Source organism: Colius striatus, chromosome 2 (assembly GCF_028858725.1).
Source record: "Colius striatus isolate bColStr4 chromosome 2, bColStr4.1.hap1, whole genome shotgun sequence".
NCBI lineage: Eukaryota > Metazoa > Chordata > Aves > Coliiformes > Coliidae > Colius > Colius striatus.
Window position 1 is genome coordinate 32,109,620 of NC_084760.1, and position 18,839 is coordinate 32,128,458.

Genomic DNA, 18,839 nt, shown 5'->3' on the forward strand with positions numbered 1-18,839 from the left:
GGATGGAAAACACAGTTCTAAAAAACTGATATACCAAAATTCAGAATTAGCTTAAAGACCAAAGATGCACTCCAGTGTCTTTTTATTAATGGAAAGTTTTTTTCTTTTAACACAATAGCACAGCCCCAAAGCACAACTGTAATACACTACTTCATAACATTTCTAGTCATTGCACAGTTCTCAAAATTAGGAAACTAAGGTTAAGATCAACATTTCCCATTCTGTAACTCCTGCATTTTTATTTCACAACTTTTCCCCCCATCCCCAGGCAATGAAACGTTTTTTCTATACTATCTATAGTTTCAGGCCATTAACATAAAAATAAATAAATAAATCGCAATTCAGTTTGATGGCTGATTTCCACTTTACCTAAAACTTCTTAGTCAAGGCTCATATTGAAGATCAACAACTGTCTTCCAAAATGTATAGTCTCATCATATGATCTTCAAGAAGACAGGCAGGGCAGCATTAAACCAGATTTATCTAGTAATGCCAACCAGAATACATGAAAACATTCTAAAAGAAATCAAAATCTAACACTCTAGTCCTAATCCATTCTACTAGTGTCAAAATGCCAGCCACAAATACAAAAAGAATTGCATAATTTGCTTTATAGCTTTTACCATGCAGAAGCCAAAAATCAGTTCAGAAGATCTCACTGTAATTCTAACAGCACCCATAAACCACTTGAACGACAGCTGACTATACAGAACACTGGTCCTAAGGGCATAAAGCACAAGGTGTGGATAAATGTTCTTCTCTAATTGTATTCCCACTCTATAAAGACCCAAGAGAGAAAAAAAGACAATTAGTAGATCTCAAAACAATGAAAGCATGAGACAGTCAGTCTTAGGGTGGTTAAACTATTCTGAAAGGCTATGACTATGGAGATAAGCGTGGAGAGTGCCACAGATGAGAAACCTCTCGTGTTTTAAAGTGAAAAATGACAGACTGTAAGAATAGGTATCTGATAATCCTAGCCCCTTATGAAGAACTAGTGAGAGCATTGTCCCCAGACTGACAGAAAATACTAACCTATTTCAGATATCTGCTTTTTGTGTCTGAGTGAACTGAACACAACTACTCAGTCAATTAAGTAACAAGTTTAGAAGCAGCTAACAAAGCCTACAATCAAACCAAAGCACATGTATCCTTAATTTATAACCCATAATTGTTCCAAACTAGTATAAAGCAAGTAATAAAGAAGTTGAACTAAGGTATTAAAAAACTGTCCCCACTTGTATTTCTTTCAGTACAAGTTCCCTGCACAGATTTGTTTCATCAATTATCCAGTACAGTAAATGGAAACATGCAAGCTAGTACGTTTTGGTGCCTTAATCTGTGATTATGGTACTTAAGGGTTAACTATTAAGAAAAAACTAGCTTTTTCTAAAACTTTGATTTCCAAATCTAAGGAAAAACCTTTGAGTGGCCATTTTTAAGGCATATTCAAAACAAAAAGATAGTGACAAAGAATAATTACACTGGGCAAATAGGGGACCTAAAAAAAAAGGGAGAAGTTAGATAGTCTAAAATAGCATGTATGATGAAAAGAAAAAAGCACTGGGAATGCCTGGTTTAGTTGAAAAGTCACCCATTTTGAAGAGGACAAAATTAATAAATATTTCTAGCAATAAAGACATTAACATATCTAAATTAGTTATTGTATTAGAAACCAGAACCATTATCTTCTTGAAGAAATTGATTCATTGAGTGGGCAAGAAATACTTGTCCTTGAAATATTTCCAGTTTATAACTCCAACAACCCTGAACTAGGAGAGTGCTAGGATAAATCATTTTCCAAAACCACCTGAAAAGAAGCCAGAGACGCTCCAGGATTTTTTTTTTTTTTCTTAAAGAGCTTAATATCTTCTCTACACCAAAAGTACATTGCTTCTAGCCTCAACATGGAGTTTTCTGCCAAGACTGCAGGAAAGTAAAAAAAAATCTAGAACACAGATTATTATACTCAATTAATTGCACGCTTAATTGCTTTCTTCTTTTAACAGCCTAATGAATAGAGCAAGTTTCAGTTTCAGTATATATATATCTGTAGCCCAAAGTTAAGTCCAATAAATGAGACAGGACTGATTTGAAATGTCTGTGCTAAGATCAAACATGTTCAGGTAACCAGTAGTAAACACCTATGCCCCTTACTTTGCTCCCGAAGCATCCAGAAGCTAACTCGTAGGGATTTTTCTGTACAACTTGAAAGGGGAACATTATATGTCACGGAAGCTGACAGTCTCTATTAAATTTAAGACAGCTCAACTCATTGTAGATCCCATGCCAGGGGACCACCATGTGTTAGCAGAGCTTCTTCCTCTCTTCTACTCCTTTGGCCAGGACCTAGTTGCACTATTGACTCAACTTATGCTTCTGAGTCAGTAGTCTGAAAAGTATCCCAAGGCACACACAACTTTCATTTCAATCTTCCCGAGGCACACATCAAAGTGATATACCAGGAAGCCAGCTGGCAAGAAGTAGGTTCCAAATGTTTGCATAAACTGCAAGTTAACTATTAAACTACTGGCAAACAGCCCAATTCCAGTCAGAGGCACTTGCCCTTATTAAAGCCCAACAAAATAAAACAAAACCAAAGTGTCTAAGCTAAGTCACTCTAAATGTTACCTATGTAAAACAAACATTTCATTTTAACAGTCAGGCTCAATTTGGCCTGCTCTATGTACTGCATAAGGCATCTTCTTGCCATTTAAAAGCCAACCTGCCCTTTGTAGTAAACCAAAAATCATCTCTTTTCCCCTCTACTAACAAAAAAGAAATAAATGCATTCATTTCTTTTTTTCCCCCTTAAGAAATGCAGTTACCTCAGACATTCCCAGTCTCAGATGTGAAACTTATCTTGCTGACAGTTCTACAGGAAAAGCTGATGTATGTCATTTTATTTACAGACAATATTATGATACCTGTTGTCAACTCTTTTATAATCCTGAAGCTCGCCAGCCAGTCATTTTTGGGGACTGCAATGGAAATTTAGCTTTGGCACTAACAACAGAGAGAATAGGCACATGTACACTCAGACATGAGCTCAGTCAGACCGTACTCCAAGCTGGCCGGACAGGAGCCAGCTCTAGTTCCCAAGTCATGTAGCTGTGTTAGCACAGTACTATGCCCACACTAATAAAACCTGCTGAGAGGCAGGGTAGATTAGGCTGGGCACAGTCCTACACTGTCTGGCCAACTCCAATCAAGGACAGAGGATGGAGTCTGTCTGCACCCATCTGCTTATATAAGCACTACTGCTCTGTAAGATTCTAAATTCTGTGCATCCTTTCTTCTGAAGACTTTTTTTTCTATTGTGAAAAAACTAGAGAGCTAGAGCATAGCACCACACATTTGAGATTTTAAGTATTCCCCTTGACCATAGCCATGGTAATTCCTTGTAGCTGTTCCAACATAGACTTTAAAAAAGACGATAATTACTAGCACTACATGGAAATGAGAGGCAAAAGCAATTGAACAGCTTCCATTTACATAAAAAAGTATTTCCAAGAGCTCTGAAACACAACTGTCCTTTATAGTAGCAGTATTTTCCCCAGGCATTTATTCCGGTTTGGAATTCAAGAATTATAACTCAGTTCTTGTCAACATCTCAAAAACTGAGGATGCACTAAGTAGTATTCAAGTCTATCTCAAAGTAAACAAACAAATAGAAAATTAACCTATTCACTGGAAAAACAGTAAACCCTAGCTCTTTGAAAAACCCAGAAAACAAGACTATGAAAAGATATCAGGTAATACAGCAAATCTCTAGTTCTGTAAAGTTTTGCATTCAACTAAACTCATCTTTGTCTGTGCAAGGAAATTACTCAGTCTTCCAAGGACAGAAAAAACCCCATGTCTTAATCATCTACTGACATAGAAACCAAAGGACAGGTGTGCATCTCTGAGCTCAAATAACTAGCTCAAAAGATCAAGGAATAAAACTGTAACATGAAGACATTAATAACATTGAGCTTTCCTTAATAACAAATGCCCTGGAGCAGTCTAAGGCCAACACAACTTCTCCATTTTAGATTTTCTTAATTTAGAAAGAAGATTAAAGAAAAAAAAATCAAAAGATCCAAGCAAAACAGATTTAGTGAGCTGCATACTTGATTTTCAGGATAAATAGTAAGAAACCTGTCAATTATATGACATTATCTATGCCAGATCCTTCAATCTTGTTTGTGAAAAGACAGATAGGGTAAAAAGCCAGTTTGTGGTGTGAGACCTCTGTCTCTATTTTGAAGCAACAGCTTCACACTACTTTTAATTTTTCCGTTGCTTAAAAGAAGCATTTCATGTTTTGGAACAACAACAACAACAAAGTTATGCCAATAATTAATATCTTCAGCAGCCTCCAAAGTCAAAGCTATTGATGTGAACTGAAATAGTTTAGCTAATTAAAAAACGGAATTCTGTCTGGGCAGTAGCCTTTGAATAAAATTTTCATTTCTCTTATACACAACTGTATTTCTAAAACAAAACTCATATTTGGATTTATACTTTAACATTCATCATTTGGGTCCATTTGTATAGTCATATGTCACCGTGAATATAAAATAAAAAGGTATGATCCAAACAAGTTCAGGCAGATTCATGTACCAATCATCAGAGAATAACAGAATCATAGAATAGTAGGTGTGGGAAGGCACCTTTAGAGATCATCTAGTCCAAATCCCCTCCCAAAGCAGGTCCACCTAGATCAGGTCACACAGAAATAGGTCAAGGCGGGTCTTGAAAACTTCCAGAGAAGGAGACTCCACACCCTCCCTGGGCAGCCTGTGCCAGGGCTCCCTCATCCTCACAGTAAAAATAGTTTTTCCTTATGTTTAAATGGAACTTCTTGTCTTCCAGCTTCTTTCCATTACAAAGGAAGATTATTCCTGAAAAGATTTGTGTTAATTTTCATCAGAATAGCCTGTAGCCTACCAGGCTGCAAAAAACACCAGACAGTCAATATTTTGATTTGCAATAATGTCTGTTAAGTATGATCTCAATTCTAACAGAGTGCTTATACGTTTCAGCTAAAAATTACTTATCTGACTCCAGAAACACAGAGTGACATTTCCGAGAGTAAAAAAGTGATTTTCATTTTGATTTACAATATGTGCAAGAATACCTAAAATAATATTGGCTAGAGCAAGTTCTAATAAACAGCCACTGCTAGTGACAATCAAGTCAATGAAATAATTTTTTGGCTAAGTGTCAATGCTGGATATGCACTATGTATCATGCACACCTGCATAAAAAAAAAAATCTCAGTGAACAATTTTCAGAGAGAAGTTGAACCTTACCTTTAGTGACAGAGGAATGCTTTTTCCAACTGAATGATTTAAATTTACAAACTAGTCCATACAAGTTTTAAAAACAAATCAGACTTCGAAAATACGGAAGGTTGTCTGTCCCAATCCATTAATTAAAAAGAAAGGTTAAAAAAAAATAAATACCCTTGGAGACCCGCTCTCTAAACCTTATCATGGAAGAGCTAAATAGAAACAAAGTGTTTGGCTTCTAACTACAGCCAATACTTTGTCTCAAACACAAAAATAGTTGTTGTCCCCTCCACTCACTTTGTCATCCAAAGCAGAGAACAACTCCAGTTAATAAAATACGGGGTTAGAGCTGAATTAGAGAAAGAACCGAAGAACAATCTGACATAAATGATATACAAAGATCCCATGTATGAAATTTTCCCTTTCAGTGCAAAAAAAACCAAATAATACAAGTAAATATAACAAGACTACAGAATTGTTTAGAGGGGTATACCATTGTGTTTAGATGTACAACACCTATGTAGTGTCTACTCCACAAATAAAAATGTAAACTGATGAATCTCCACCTTAAATGTAATCAAGGTCATATGGGGGAGACAGATGATGGGGCAAGACAATATGACAACTCAGAAACAAATTGAAGAAAATTAAAATGAAATTTAAATTAATTTAAATTTGATTATCTGAATTGAGACTTCTTGAATTATTTAAAAAACAGTTAAAACTATATTTCAAAATTAACAAATTTTATGGTTTGTCCAAAATCTGAGTGTCTTAAGAAGTCCTGTATGCATTTATAGAGTCTGGTCAGCTACTCTATATTTAACATTCACATATATATCATACTATTTAACTTCTATGAGGGCTAAACCCCCTAGTGAATAAACTACAGATTCAAAATCAAAACAAGACTGAAATGCAGTACTTTTCTGTCCCATTCCCTAACACCAGAAGGCTTACTGTTAAGTCTCCCTGAAAACAACATGCAGAAATATGAGTTAACCTACAGCTAAGCCTTTCAAGAGAAGAGCTTCTCAAGTGACAATACAGTCAAGAACCATATCTGATGTCACATAATAACATTTCTGAATGAAGAATAATATTTACTGCCGTGACATGATTTCACAACAAAGTGAAATTATTACCTTTAAAGCTCCTATGTAGGAACTCTGTTCTTATCAGCTATCAAAAACCCTACATTTTCCTGCAAACACTTGAATTTCCTACTGCCAATAGCCATTTTCGGAATTGGTGGCAAAAGGCAAGTTACAGGCTGGTTTTTTTTAGTAATTCTGTATATGACATTAATAAATTATGGTTAGATTAAGTTTACTATATCATAAAAAGTTAGAAAATGTAAATATGAATTTGCAGAAGTACTTTTCCAACATTAACACCTGAACAGCACCAAACAACAGAGTTTTAAAAGAGGAATACCAGCAACAATTTGTATTACTTACTGGTATATAGTAGATATTCATTTTAGGGGCTTCATTGGCAGTCATTAGCATTCCTAGAAAGAGATTTCCACATTTAAAAATATTGGTCACAAAAGAATAACACTAGGGGTTTTTTTTTTTAAATGTATACTTGAGGCATTTAATTCACATGCAGTAGATTTGTACATAGGACTTCAAATATCTTCCCAGGAAAAGAAATGGAAAAAATGGAAAATTTGCTGGCACTGGGAAGAATGTCAACCTGAGTATTTGTAGGGAAAATTTTGTTAGGAGAGGAGGGGTGAAATCCCATTACCAGCAGCTCATACATTGCATATTCTTGGCCAGCAGTAGAACAGATAATTGAGACCCAGAATAAATTGTGGCATCCGATGCTAAGGAAATAAAGATTTGATTGCAGCAGAATTAGTGAAGCTCCCTTTCCTACCTATTCATGTTCTTTTACCCTCTATCTTAACTGTTCAGCATAACTTCAAGCAACACTAAGTCCTCACAACTGTGGGCTGCCAACTTTCATATAAAATTTAAATAGCTCAACCCGTAACACCGTTTAGAACAAATGCAGTTAGTATTGCACTTAACACCTACCCTAGGTATAATTTGTATCATCAATAAAAAGGAGGGTCTTTTTGTTTTGTTTTTAAACACATATGTATAGTCTAAACAAAATCATAACATGATTTATATCATTATTCACATTTCACCTTGGGAACTCAACATAACAGTAGCTTCTCAACACAAAATGAGAGACAGTATTGTTGCTTCAAATGCAGTAAGATTAGTGATATTAGCCAACTAGAGCAAATGTAGAACTTGAAATATCTATGAATATACCTAAGAAGCACCATGAAAAAGGGTTATAGATACTTTTATATTAAAAGATTACTGTAGAAATATTAAAATCCATGGAAAAATCTCCAATTGCTACAAGAAAAATACTCTCAACTTCCTTCTACATAAGAGAGTACTAGGGACACTTGTCATATACTTCTACGTTTATCTCAAATTGCATTTTCAACACAGTTGATCACTAGGTAATACAAGAGATGGAATGTGAAGGAAAAAAAAAAAGGAATCAAGTTAGATAACACTGAGATCTAGAAGTACTGTAACATATGCCACTGAGACTGTGAATAATTGGGTCAATTACTACACCCCCGGGGGTAGAAATATAATTTACACCCAACTAGAGGAACGTAATTAACACGGGTGGAGTAATCCTTCCTACCTAATCCTTTTATTAAATATATACAATGCAGTTGGACTTATAATATCAGGAAAAAAAAAAAAAAAGAGGTCTCGCTTTCCTGGAAAAGCCAGAAATTTGTGAAAGCTCAGTCAGCAAACTGAGGCCCAAACCCATACCTGGAGAGGTCTGAAGACAGTTTAAGGAAAAAGCAAGAATTTATAGTGTATATATATATATATACATATGCATACACAACATACTATATTATAGTATATAGATTGTGTGCTCTCTTAACACATCAATATGCTCGCAATTTCAAGAGATAAAGCATTTCGTCCTCGACTGAATATGAATCACTAGAGATAAAATGATAGAAATTTACTCTGCAGGTGCTTCGAAGAAGACTGTAAGGTGAAAACCTCTTCTTTGAGAGTCTCCCACCAATAACTGAAAGAGAGATGTCATGGTTTGACATGACAGCTGTTTCTGGTAAGGGGGAAGGGGCTGTAAAGATGGCTCCTGTAAGAAGTTCCTCAAAACTCCCCAGCTCTGAGCCAGACCCACTTCTGGGGCTGAGCCAATTAGACGCCTCCACGATCACTTTTTAAGAAGAAGACAGAAGAGGAGGCTTCCTCCTGTTTCTTCCTTCTTTTGTCCTTTCTTTTCTAGCTGGTGGTGGTGCAAGGAGTAGAAAGAAAGAGAAACAACCATGTGGACTCCAAGGTCAGTGATGAAAAAGTCGAGGAGGTGTGCTGGAGCAGAGACTCCCCTGCATTCTATGGAGAGGACTGGTAAAGCTGAAATTTGCATTTATTTAAAGACCCTGCATCAGCAATAGAGACTCATTTTGATAATGACTCTGTGTCAGGTGCAGAGACTAATTTTGCTAAGAACTCCAAATCAGGGGCAGTAACTATCGCCGGAGGAGGCTCTGTCCTGAGGGATGGACCCCGTATCACTATGGCCAAAGCAGGCCATGTCCCGTGGAAGGGACCCAATATTCAGAGTTACAGTTTCTGTGAGGAGGAACCCACAACAAAGCAGCTAATTAAACTTATGCCCAGAAGAGGCCTTGTCCCGAGAGAGGGACCCTGTAACTGCAGAAACTGCAACCGTGGCAAAGAATCCACGCCAGAGATATTCACCAAGGACTGCATCCCGTGTGAGGGAACCTGTATCGGCAGAAGCCGCAGCTGCTGGGAAGAACCCACACCAGAGAAGTTCATTAAGGACTGTGTCCCGGGGGAGGAACCCCATGTTGGAGCAGGGGAAGAATGCCAGGAGTTATCCTCATCTGAGAAGACAGAAGTGGCAGAGCCCGTCTGTGAGAGACTGACCACATCCCCCATTCCCTGCCCCCCTGAGCCATTGAGTGGGGAGGAGGTAGAGATATTGGGAGCAGTGAGCTGGGCCCGGGAAGAAAGGAGGGATGGGGGAGGGAGATCTTAAAGTGCTGCTTGTAATTTTCTCATCATCCTACTCCATTTTTGCATTTATTCCATTCTGTTTCTTGCAGAATAAACTTCCCTACTTTCCTCTCTAAGTTGAGTACTGGAGTCTGTTTTGCCCAGAACTATAATTGGCAGTGAGCCCTCCCTGCCCTTGTCTTAATCCACAACAACCTTGCTTATCTTTTTACTCTCATTTTGCTGGAGTCTCCACTATCCTAATGAGGGTGGGGGTGAATGGGGGCACCAAGAGAGACTGTTGTGGTGCTGCTGAGCTAGCTGGGCCAAACCACAACCAGGGAAAAGCAGACTTCAGAACAGTACCTGAGAGTTGGGCTGAGAGGTATTTCATGAGGTTCAACAAGGACAAGTGCAGAGTCCTGCATCTGGGGAGGAACAACCCCATGCACCAGTACAGACTGGGGACTGACCTGCTGGAGAGCAGCTCTGCAGAGAGAGACCTGGGAGTCCTAATTCACAACAAACTAATCATGAGGCAGCAATGTGCCCTCGTGGCCAAGAAGGTCAACGGCATCCTGGGATGCATCAAGAAGAGTGTGGCCAGTAGGACAAGGGAGGTTCTGCTCCCCCTATACTCTGCCCTGGTGAGGCCTCATCTGGAGTCCTGTGTCCAGTTCTGGGCTCCTCAGCTCAAGAGGGACAGGGAACTTCTAGGAGAGAGTCCAGCACAGGGCCACCAAGATGATCAGGGGACTGGAGAATCTTCCTTTTGAAGAAAGGCCGTGGGAACTGGGACTGTTTAGCCTGGAGGAGACTGAGGGGGGATTTCATTAATATTTACAAATATCTAAATGGTGAGTGTCAGGAGGTTGGGGCATCCCTTTTTTCTGTTGTCTCTAGCGACAGAACAAGGGGTAATGGAAAGAAGCTGGAAGAGAAAAATTCCATTTAAACATAAAGAAAAACTATTTTCCTGTTCCTGTGAGGGATCCCTGGCACAGGCTGCCCAGGGAGGGTGTGGAGTCTCGTTCTCTGGAGGTTTTCAAGATCTGCTAGGATATATTCCTGTGCTACCTGATCTAGGTGGCCCTGCTTTAGCAGGGGCATTGGACTAGATATCTCTACAGGTTCCTTCCAACTTCTACCATTCTATCATTCTATCTACTACTGGGGAAAGACAAGATTTTTTTAAAAAAAGATCAACTCTGAAAGGAAAAAATCTACTCCACACATTTTCACTGTTGCAGCTTGTTAGTTTTAACCAACTTTTATGGGAAGAGAGACCACACCCTAAGAAATGACACAGAAGCCTAGTTTGACCATTTGAAAGAGGAAACAAATGGGAACTTTTTTGTCAAAGAAGAGGTTTTAATAAGACCATCTTTGGAAAGTGGTCTGCAATGCAGTGTCATTAGTTTAAAGGAATGAAAATAGGAATATGAAGCAGCAGTAAATGGGAAAGTAGTTTGCAAAAATGTAAATTTTTAACTTAAAGTTGATGTAAACATTTTCTACAATAACTGATACAAATAAGACACAGATTTCCATACACTGAAGGTGCTGTTAAGTTCCATTCATATCCTACAATCTATGTGTAGCTGTGTCAAGGCTACTTAGTAAGTGATGAAATCTTTTTCCCCTAGCTCTATTCTGTGCATGTATGATCAGAGAAGAGAGATTCATAACTAGTTTAAAAGACCCTTTAAACTGTCAGCATATACTTTGGTCAAAGACACGTAAGGGTTTGCTTCCCATGAAAGGTAGTGATATTCAAGCTGGTAGGTAATTTATTTAAAAAATAACCAAAAACAAAACAACTACAACAAAAATCCCATAGAATTATTGAAAAAGAATAATTCACACTATACTGATCCACAGTTTACCATAAATCACAGAATCAGAGTAGTCTGAGTTGGAAGGGACCTTTAAATCATCTAGTCCAATCCTATCTGCAATAAGCAGGGACACCTTTCACTACACCACATTGCTCCATTGCTACATCCAACCTGACCTTGACTGATTTCAGGGATGGGACATCTGCCACCTCTCTAGGCAATCTGGTCTAGTGCCTCACCATCCTTACTGTAAAAAACATCTTCCCCATATCTAGTCTGAATCTATCCTCTTTTAGTTTAAAACCATAACCCCTTGTCCTGTCGCAACAGGCTCTGCTATAAAGTTTGTCGCCATCTTTCTTGTAAGACCTCTTTAAGTACCAAAAGGCTCCAATAAGGTCTCCCCAGAGTCTTCTGCAGGCTGAACAACCCCAACTCTCTCAGCCTTCAGAATCATAGAATCCTTACAGTTGGAAAACACCTTTAAGATTATCACGTCAAATCACTCACCTCACACTGCCAGGCCCATCACTAAACTAAACCATATCCCTAAGCACTTCATCTACATGTCTTTTGAATATCTCTAGGGATGGTGACTCCACCACCTCCCTGGGCAGCCCATTCAAGTGCTTAATAACGCTCTCTCACTTCTCAGCCTCTTCTCCAGGCTAAACATCTCCAGTTCCCACAGCTGCTCCTCAGAAGACTTCTGCTCCAGACCCTTTAACAGCTTCACTGCCCATCTCTGGATATGCTCTAACACCTCAATGTCTTTCTGGCAGTGAGTGGCCCAGAACTAGACACAATATTTGAGGCACAGCCTCACCAGTACCAAGTACAATAGGACAATCACTTCCTTGTCCCTGTTGGCCACGCTATTTTTGATATAAATATCTAAAGGGTGGGTGTTAAGAGGTTGAGACATCCCTTTTTTCTATAGTAGCTAGTAACAGGACAAGGGGTAACGGGATAAAGCTGGAATGCAAACAGTTCCACTTAAATATAAGAAAAAGCTATTTCACTGTGAGAGTGAGGGAGCCCTGGCACAGGCTGCCCAGAGGGGTTGTGGAGTCTCCTTCCTTGGAGGTCTTCAAGACCCATCTGGACATGTTCCTATGCAACCTAATCTAGGTGAATCTGCTTCTGTAGGGGAGTTGGACTACATGATCTCTAAAGGTCCCTTCCAACCCCTACCATTCTATGATTCTATGCCATTGGCTTTCTTGGCCGCCTGGGCACACTGGGGCTCATGTTCAGCTGGCTGTTGATTAACATCCCCAGGTCCTTTTCCTCCAGGTAGATTTCCAGCCACTCTACCCCAAGCCTGTAGCATTGCCTGGGGCTGTTGTGGCCCAAGTGCAGGAGCCAGCATTTGACCTTGTTGAACCTCATACAATTGGCCTCAGACCAACTATCCACCCTGTCCAGGTCCCTCTGAAGAGCCTTCCTGCCCTCAAGCAAGTCTACAGACCCACCTATCCTGGTGTCATCTGCAAATTTACTGAGGGTGCACTCAATCCCCTCATCCAGGTCATTGGTAAAAATGATAAAACAAACAGGTCCCAGCACCAAGACATAGGGAACACCACTAGAGACCGGACACCAACCAGATTTAACTCCATTCACCACCCTTCTGTGGGCCAGCCGATGCTGACAGTTTTCCACTCATCTCAGAGCAGGTCCATCCAAGCCATGAGCAGATAGTTTCTCTAGGAGGATGCTGTGGGAGACTGTGTCAAAGGCCTTACTGAAGTCCACGAAGACTTCATCCACAGCCTTGCCCTCATCCACCAAGAAGGTTACAGAAGGAGATCAGATTGGTCAATCAGGACCTGCCCTTTATAAAGCCACACTGGCTGGGCCTGATCTTTTGGTTATCCTGTCTGTGCCTCAGGATGGCGCTCAAGATAACCTGTTCCATAATCTTCTCCAGTGTCAAGATCAGACTGACAGGCCTGTAGTTCCCACGATCCTCTTTCCAACCCTTCTTGTAGGTGGGTGTCACATTTGCCATCCTCCACTTCTCTGGGACCTCCCCAGTGAGCCAGAATCAGTGGTGGATGATGGAGAGTGGCTTGGTGAACACTTCCAGTAGCTCCCTTAGCATCCTTGGGTGGATTCCATCCAGGTCCATAGACTTGTGGGTGTTGAGGTGAAGCAGCAGGTCACACACCATTTCCTCTTGCACTACGGAGGCTTCAGTTTGTCCCCCATCCCTGTCTTCCAGTTCTAGTGGAAGAGTGCCCACATAACTGGTTTTACTATTGAAGACTGAGGCACAGGAGGCATTAAGTACTTCAGCTTTTCCTTCATCCTTGCTCACTAGGTTTCTTCATTCATCCATTAAAGGGGGAAGATTCCCCTTAGGCTTCTTTTTGATGCTAATATATTTGTAGAAACTTTTCTTACTGTCTTTTACAGTAGTGGCCAGCATTAACTTCTAGTTGAGTCTTAGACCTTCTAATTTTCTCCCTACATGATCTCACCACAGCCTTTTAGTTCTCCTGGGCTCCTGACCTTTCTTTGAGAGATCAGAGATTCTATTTATCCTCCAGAAATCCAACATGGCAGATCTGCTGATTCCTTGCTTCTCCGAAGACTGAGAACTCCATCATTTCATGACCACTATGCCCTAGGCGACCTCCAACCATCACATCTTCCACCAGACACTCTTTGTTTGTGAACACCAGATCCAACTAAGAACGTTCCATCGTTGGCTCTCTCACCAGCTATGTGGGGAAGTTATCTTCCACACACACTCCAGGACCTTGTTGAACTACATGAAGTTCACATGAGCGCACTTTTCAAGCTTGTCCAGGTCCCTCTGAATACCGTCCTGTTCCTCAGGTGTGCTGACTGCACCACTCAGCTTGGTGTCATCTTCCAATGCACCCTCAGCAAGTTTGATAATGCTATGTCATTGATGAAGATATTAAAGAGTACTGGTCCCAGTATGGATCCCTGAGGGACACCACTTGTCACTGATGTCCATGTGGACATCAAGCCATGGACCACTACCTCCTGGATGTGACCATCCAACTAACTCCTCATCCACTGAACAGTCCACCCATAAAGTCTATATCTCTATGTTGAGGGAGGACAACATCAAAGGCCTGACAGAAGACCAGAGAGATGGCATTTGTAGCTCTTTTTTTATCCACTGATATAGTCACTATTTCAGAAATATTTCAGAATGGTTTAGGTTACAATGTAATTTCACTTTTCCAATTTTTTTTTATTTTGTTTTTTATAGTTGTGACAATTCAGAACTATTTCAGACAATTCAAAACTATTTCATAAGGGTGAGATTAGGGTATAGGCTTTCTGAACAGCAGTTTCATATGAAATGTTAAAACACAAGCTAGGCAAAGATCTCTTGGTTTTTCTGTGCCATGCTGGCTTCACAAACATCCAGTAGTGCTCTGAGAATGCTGGGGCACCAATGACAGTGCTGAGATGTAGCCATACATGGTAGTTAAATGATACTGTAGCATCAGATGTAGCATTAGATTTCCACAGCTGCAAGCTCATATTACTGAAACCATTTCTTTATTTTCAAATATTCAGTCATTATCACTCCTTAAACTTGAATGAGTGTGAGGTGGTGCTAGACATGTTAAATTCTGTAGCAACAGCATTTACGACAAAGGTGTAATGCACCATCTTTTATCTCTCGTTTCCACTGCAAAATGTTCTAGTTTCTCCCCTCTGTCTTCATATGATTATAAAATACAACCTGGTTTTCATCCCACTACAGTTCTTTACATAAGATATCATCCTGTCCTTCTACAGGTGTTGTCAAAGAATGGACAATAAGAACTGACTTGGGGAGGAGACATAAGACATGACTGGAATGCATAGAAGCACTTCAGGCATGTGTGCATACCACAGAGGCTACAGAGTGGCCATAGTCAAGCAACTTCCATCCTTATAGATTATCAAACTTGACTGGTTGTGACCTGAGCAACACGATCAAAATTTGAAGTGAGATCTAACATCATTTGGTCCTGGTTTGAGTAGGAAATACACAACCCCCAGAAATACCTTCCAACCCACATTATGCTAAGATTCTACACTGTCAATCTACATTACTTCTGTTTCACTCCCTGTCATGATACCTTCATGATCAAGGCTGCATGGATGCTAATTCACACATTGATTTTATCCAAAAGAGAAAACTCACAAGTTCAAATAGTGAAATCTGGATTAAATGCTAAATATCACTCACTCCAACGACTTCTCTTTGTTAGCCAGTGTGGATGAGATCAGTTTTGTCTACCTTCATGTTGCATAGTCCATACTGTTACCATATAGTTATTTTCAAATATACACAAAAATAGACTCTTACATAACACTGAGACACAAGAGATGTACCCTCAGTGCTGTGCCATAAAGTCCTTGTTTTGATCGGCTTCAATTCTTTGCTTACATTAATTCTTGTAATATAATTTGGAAAAAACACAAATGAAAACAGTATCAATGTCTTTGAGGGCTCAGAAACATCTAGTCCAGTTCCTCAGCAGTGAAACATCATTCTGTTTCAGACAAGGCCAAACCTGAGCAGCATGGAAGTGAGTTAATATTTTCCTCAGCGAGGTCTTGCAGACCACTAGTTTTGCTGCTGCCTAAGGTCAAAAATGGCACCATTGCAGCAGGGATCAGCATTTGAGTGTTCATCTTACAAAAAAAGAAGACATATTCTTTATTGAAATTGGCAAAAAAGACAAGATAAGTTTTAACTCGTTAGAAAACTCAAACTCATTTATCTACAATCTTGGACTTGAGTTGCTAGTATGAATTGAAGTCCAAGTTGGTCTGTCTTTGCTACTACCTCTCTAAAATCAAGATAACAATATAGGCATTCTCTGGATCAAGAATTTTTCCTTGTGCAATCTTAGTGGCCCTAATTTTATTTCACCTTTTTCAGTACTGCTTTGGAAAAAAATAAGCAGGTGTCACGTGGTAACTGAGAACTACACAACTTGGATCAAGCAAGGAAAATTAAGTCCAGCTGCAACCTGACGTACAATCAAAGCACACGTGCACATACAATCACCATTGGATAAAATATTTTTACTTATAACGCAGGATCTGGAAACTGGTTAAAAGTGACCCTCAGTTTTCACCTTTAAACATAGAATTATAAGATGCAATAAATTTGAAGGCAGTCATAAAAAGCATGTAACACTCTGCACTTAGGAATCTACAATTAAAGCCAAAGCATTCAGTTTAAGGGAGGGCATAGTAAGTGCTATATTTAAAACAAGGAAGGATCAAATAGTTGTAAATACTTGCAAAAATTTGTAAACTTGCTGTAAAGAGTTTTTTTCTAGCTCTTGAAAGCAAGCTTCAACTCATCTGGGACTGAGTTGAGACAAAAGGCCAAAATTCCTATTTTTATAAAACAAAACACTTGATATTTGGAAGAGCAAAACAGGTCAATCACTCAATTAACAGCAGCACAACAGCTTCCAACTGCAAAGAGGCTCAGATTTAATACAGATGCAGAGGAAACAATGAAAGTAATCGACAAGCATCTTTTTTTTCCAAGTTCTGTCATAGGGAGGAAAATAGGCCTTATTCATGTAAGCTAAACAGGAAAAAAAAAAGAAAACAAAGACCACAGCTTGGGTTAACACAACCTTTTCCTTTTGAACTAAGACATTTAATACATCTAACATACCTGAATTTGGATACAGGCAGACATCATTGATTTCATGTTCTGGCTCCATTGAAGTAAATATCTTCCCCTGAAATTGTAGGAAGAATATACATTATAAAGAACTCCAAACAATATAATTATATTTAGGAAATCTAAATATTAAGAATAGCCACTATAGAAGCTAAGAAATATGATGGAATTAGAACAGATTTTGCAGAACAATAAAATGTTATTCAAGTATCTGAACATAATACAACAAACTCAATACTGTATTTTGTCTCCAATCCAATCTCTTACAAGGATGTGTAGTCTCCTGGTCATTGAAGACATATTAACGTACAATCGCACTTCCAATTACTCATCTCACATTTTTGTGTTGAAAACATGCATCAGATTTACCTCAGCTTTTGCAAAAGGGGAGGCGAGATCCATAAGTTCCCGGAACATTGTCAGTGTAACCTTTATTTTGTTCAGCTTTGAATGTGGTTAAGTTTAAACAATTTTATTTTGCTAAGTATAACTAGCTGAAAAGAGAGATTGGGAGTGAAACTTGATGCCGGAGCTTGGTTCATCCACTCTGCTCATATCTACATGAAATGAAATATGGCTCTGCACTTAATTTATAAACTCAGTATTAAAGAGGTCGAAATATAAAATAAAAGTAGTAAAAGCATCCAGTGGTATCTAGCTTAGATCAGAACTGAAGTCATAAAGGTTACTTAAGAAAGAGGTAAAAGCAGGAAACAGCATCCTCAAAAAAATAAGAACTGGAATAGAGTCTGAAAAACCCAGACAAAATACAGGTGCTTGTATAAGCCAACACACAAGACAGCCAGAAAAGGAAAAGTCTCTAAGAGCTGGGCCTCAGAATCCAAAGCATGAGAGTACATGCCTACACGGTTCTAAATGAAGGACATGAACAGAGCAAATTTTGATCCTAGTCCTCCTTTTTCTTTCCCTGCAGCAATCCCACCTACCTTTCGGGGCCCTTCCTTTCCCTCTGAGTTACATGCTGTTACCCCACCCACCTCTGGTCCCTCCCCGGTGATTAATCTGAGTCCTCCCCCACCCCAGTCTCAGCAGACAAAAGCCTGATGCTCCCCACCCCAAGGCACGTCTCAGCATGGGGCTATTCTGGTATCAAAGCCATATGCTCTCCACCCCACAAGTCTGCCTCTGCAGTTGGTTCCCAGCCAGAGATAGTCAGGAACCAACATCTGGGAGAGGTGGAGCCAGCTGGAACATACTCTAGGAAAGAGTCCAAAGCTATCTTTGCCTTCCAGCAGAAAGAAACCTTCCCTTTCCCACTGCAGAGGCCACCTGACGAACCGTGCAGTGTTTCACTCTCAATGAGGGAGATACATACACCTTGGAAAGAGGGGGAGAGGCTGCTGCAGATGTTTTAAATAATAGCCAGTAATTTATTTGCTCTTTTAAATAAGAAAAAACTTGACTGCAGAGGAGCTTACAAAAAAAACTGCTTGCGATCACAGAAAAAATGAGAGGCTGTTGAAAGTTCATGAAGAAGCACAATAGAGAAGTGACTGTCTGAAACAGTCTGAAAAAAGTGCCTCTGAACAGCTAAAACCGTTCTTGCCATGTTTCACTATAAAGGCAGAAAAGCATAGACAGAGCTTGTTTTTTAGAAGGAATACAACGACTGAAGACAGCCCCTCAAATTGAACCAAATTACAGCAGTATTACTATGAATCCATAGGGTAACACATTTTGTGCAAGCTTCATTGACAGAAAGAGAAGAAAAAGAAAAACACAGCATAATGAAATAAATTGTTACGAAAATTAAGAGATTTCAATTTCACTTAAGATGTGCAAAAGGCAGAGATAAAGCCATTGCCTACTGCAACATAATCCATCAATACAGCATAACACACATTGTCACTTGGATCTAGGCATAGTGTCTGCTTCAATAACCAAATAGGTTTCTGTGAAAATAGGCAGCACCCAATTTTAATAGGTCATAAACTAACTTATCTACCTTTAAAGT

The 18,839-nt window shown here is 39.4% G+C and overlaps 1 protein-coding gene across 1 annotated transcript in view; it reads right to left on the reverse strand.

Annotated features, from left to right (window-relative positions):
* NOL10 (nucleolar protein 10) overlaps nt 1-18,839 on the reverse strand; it is a 54,385-nt gene that overhangs the window by 23,307 nt on the left and 12,239 nt on the right. The window contains exons 12-13 of the mRNA XM_061989803.1: nt 16,856-16,922; nt 6,740-6,792 (exon numbers count right to left, since the gene is read on the reverse strand). Of these exons, the coding sequence (XP_061845787.1) occupies nt 6,740-6,792; nt 16,856-16,922 (120 nt within the window). The remainder of the gene's footprint in view (nt 1-6,739; nt 6,793-16,855; nt 16,923-18,839) is intronic.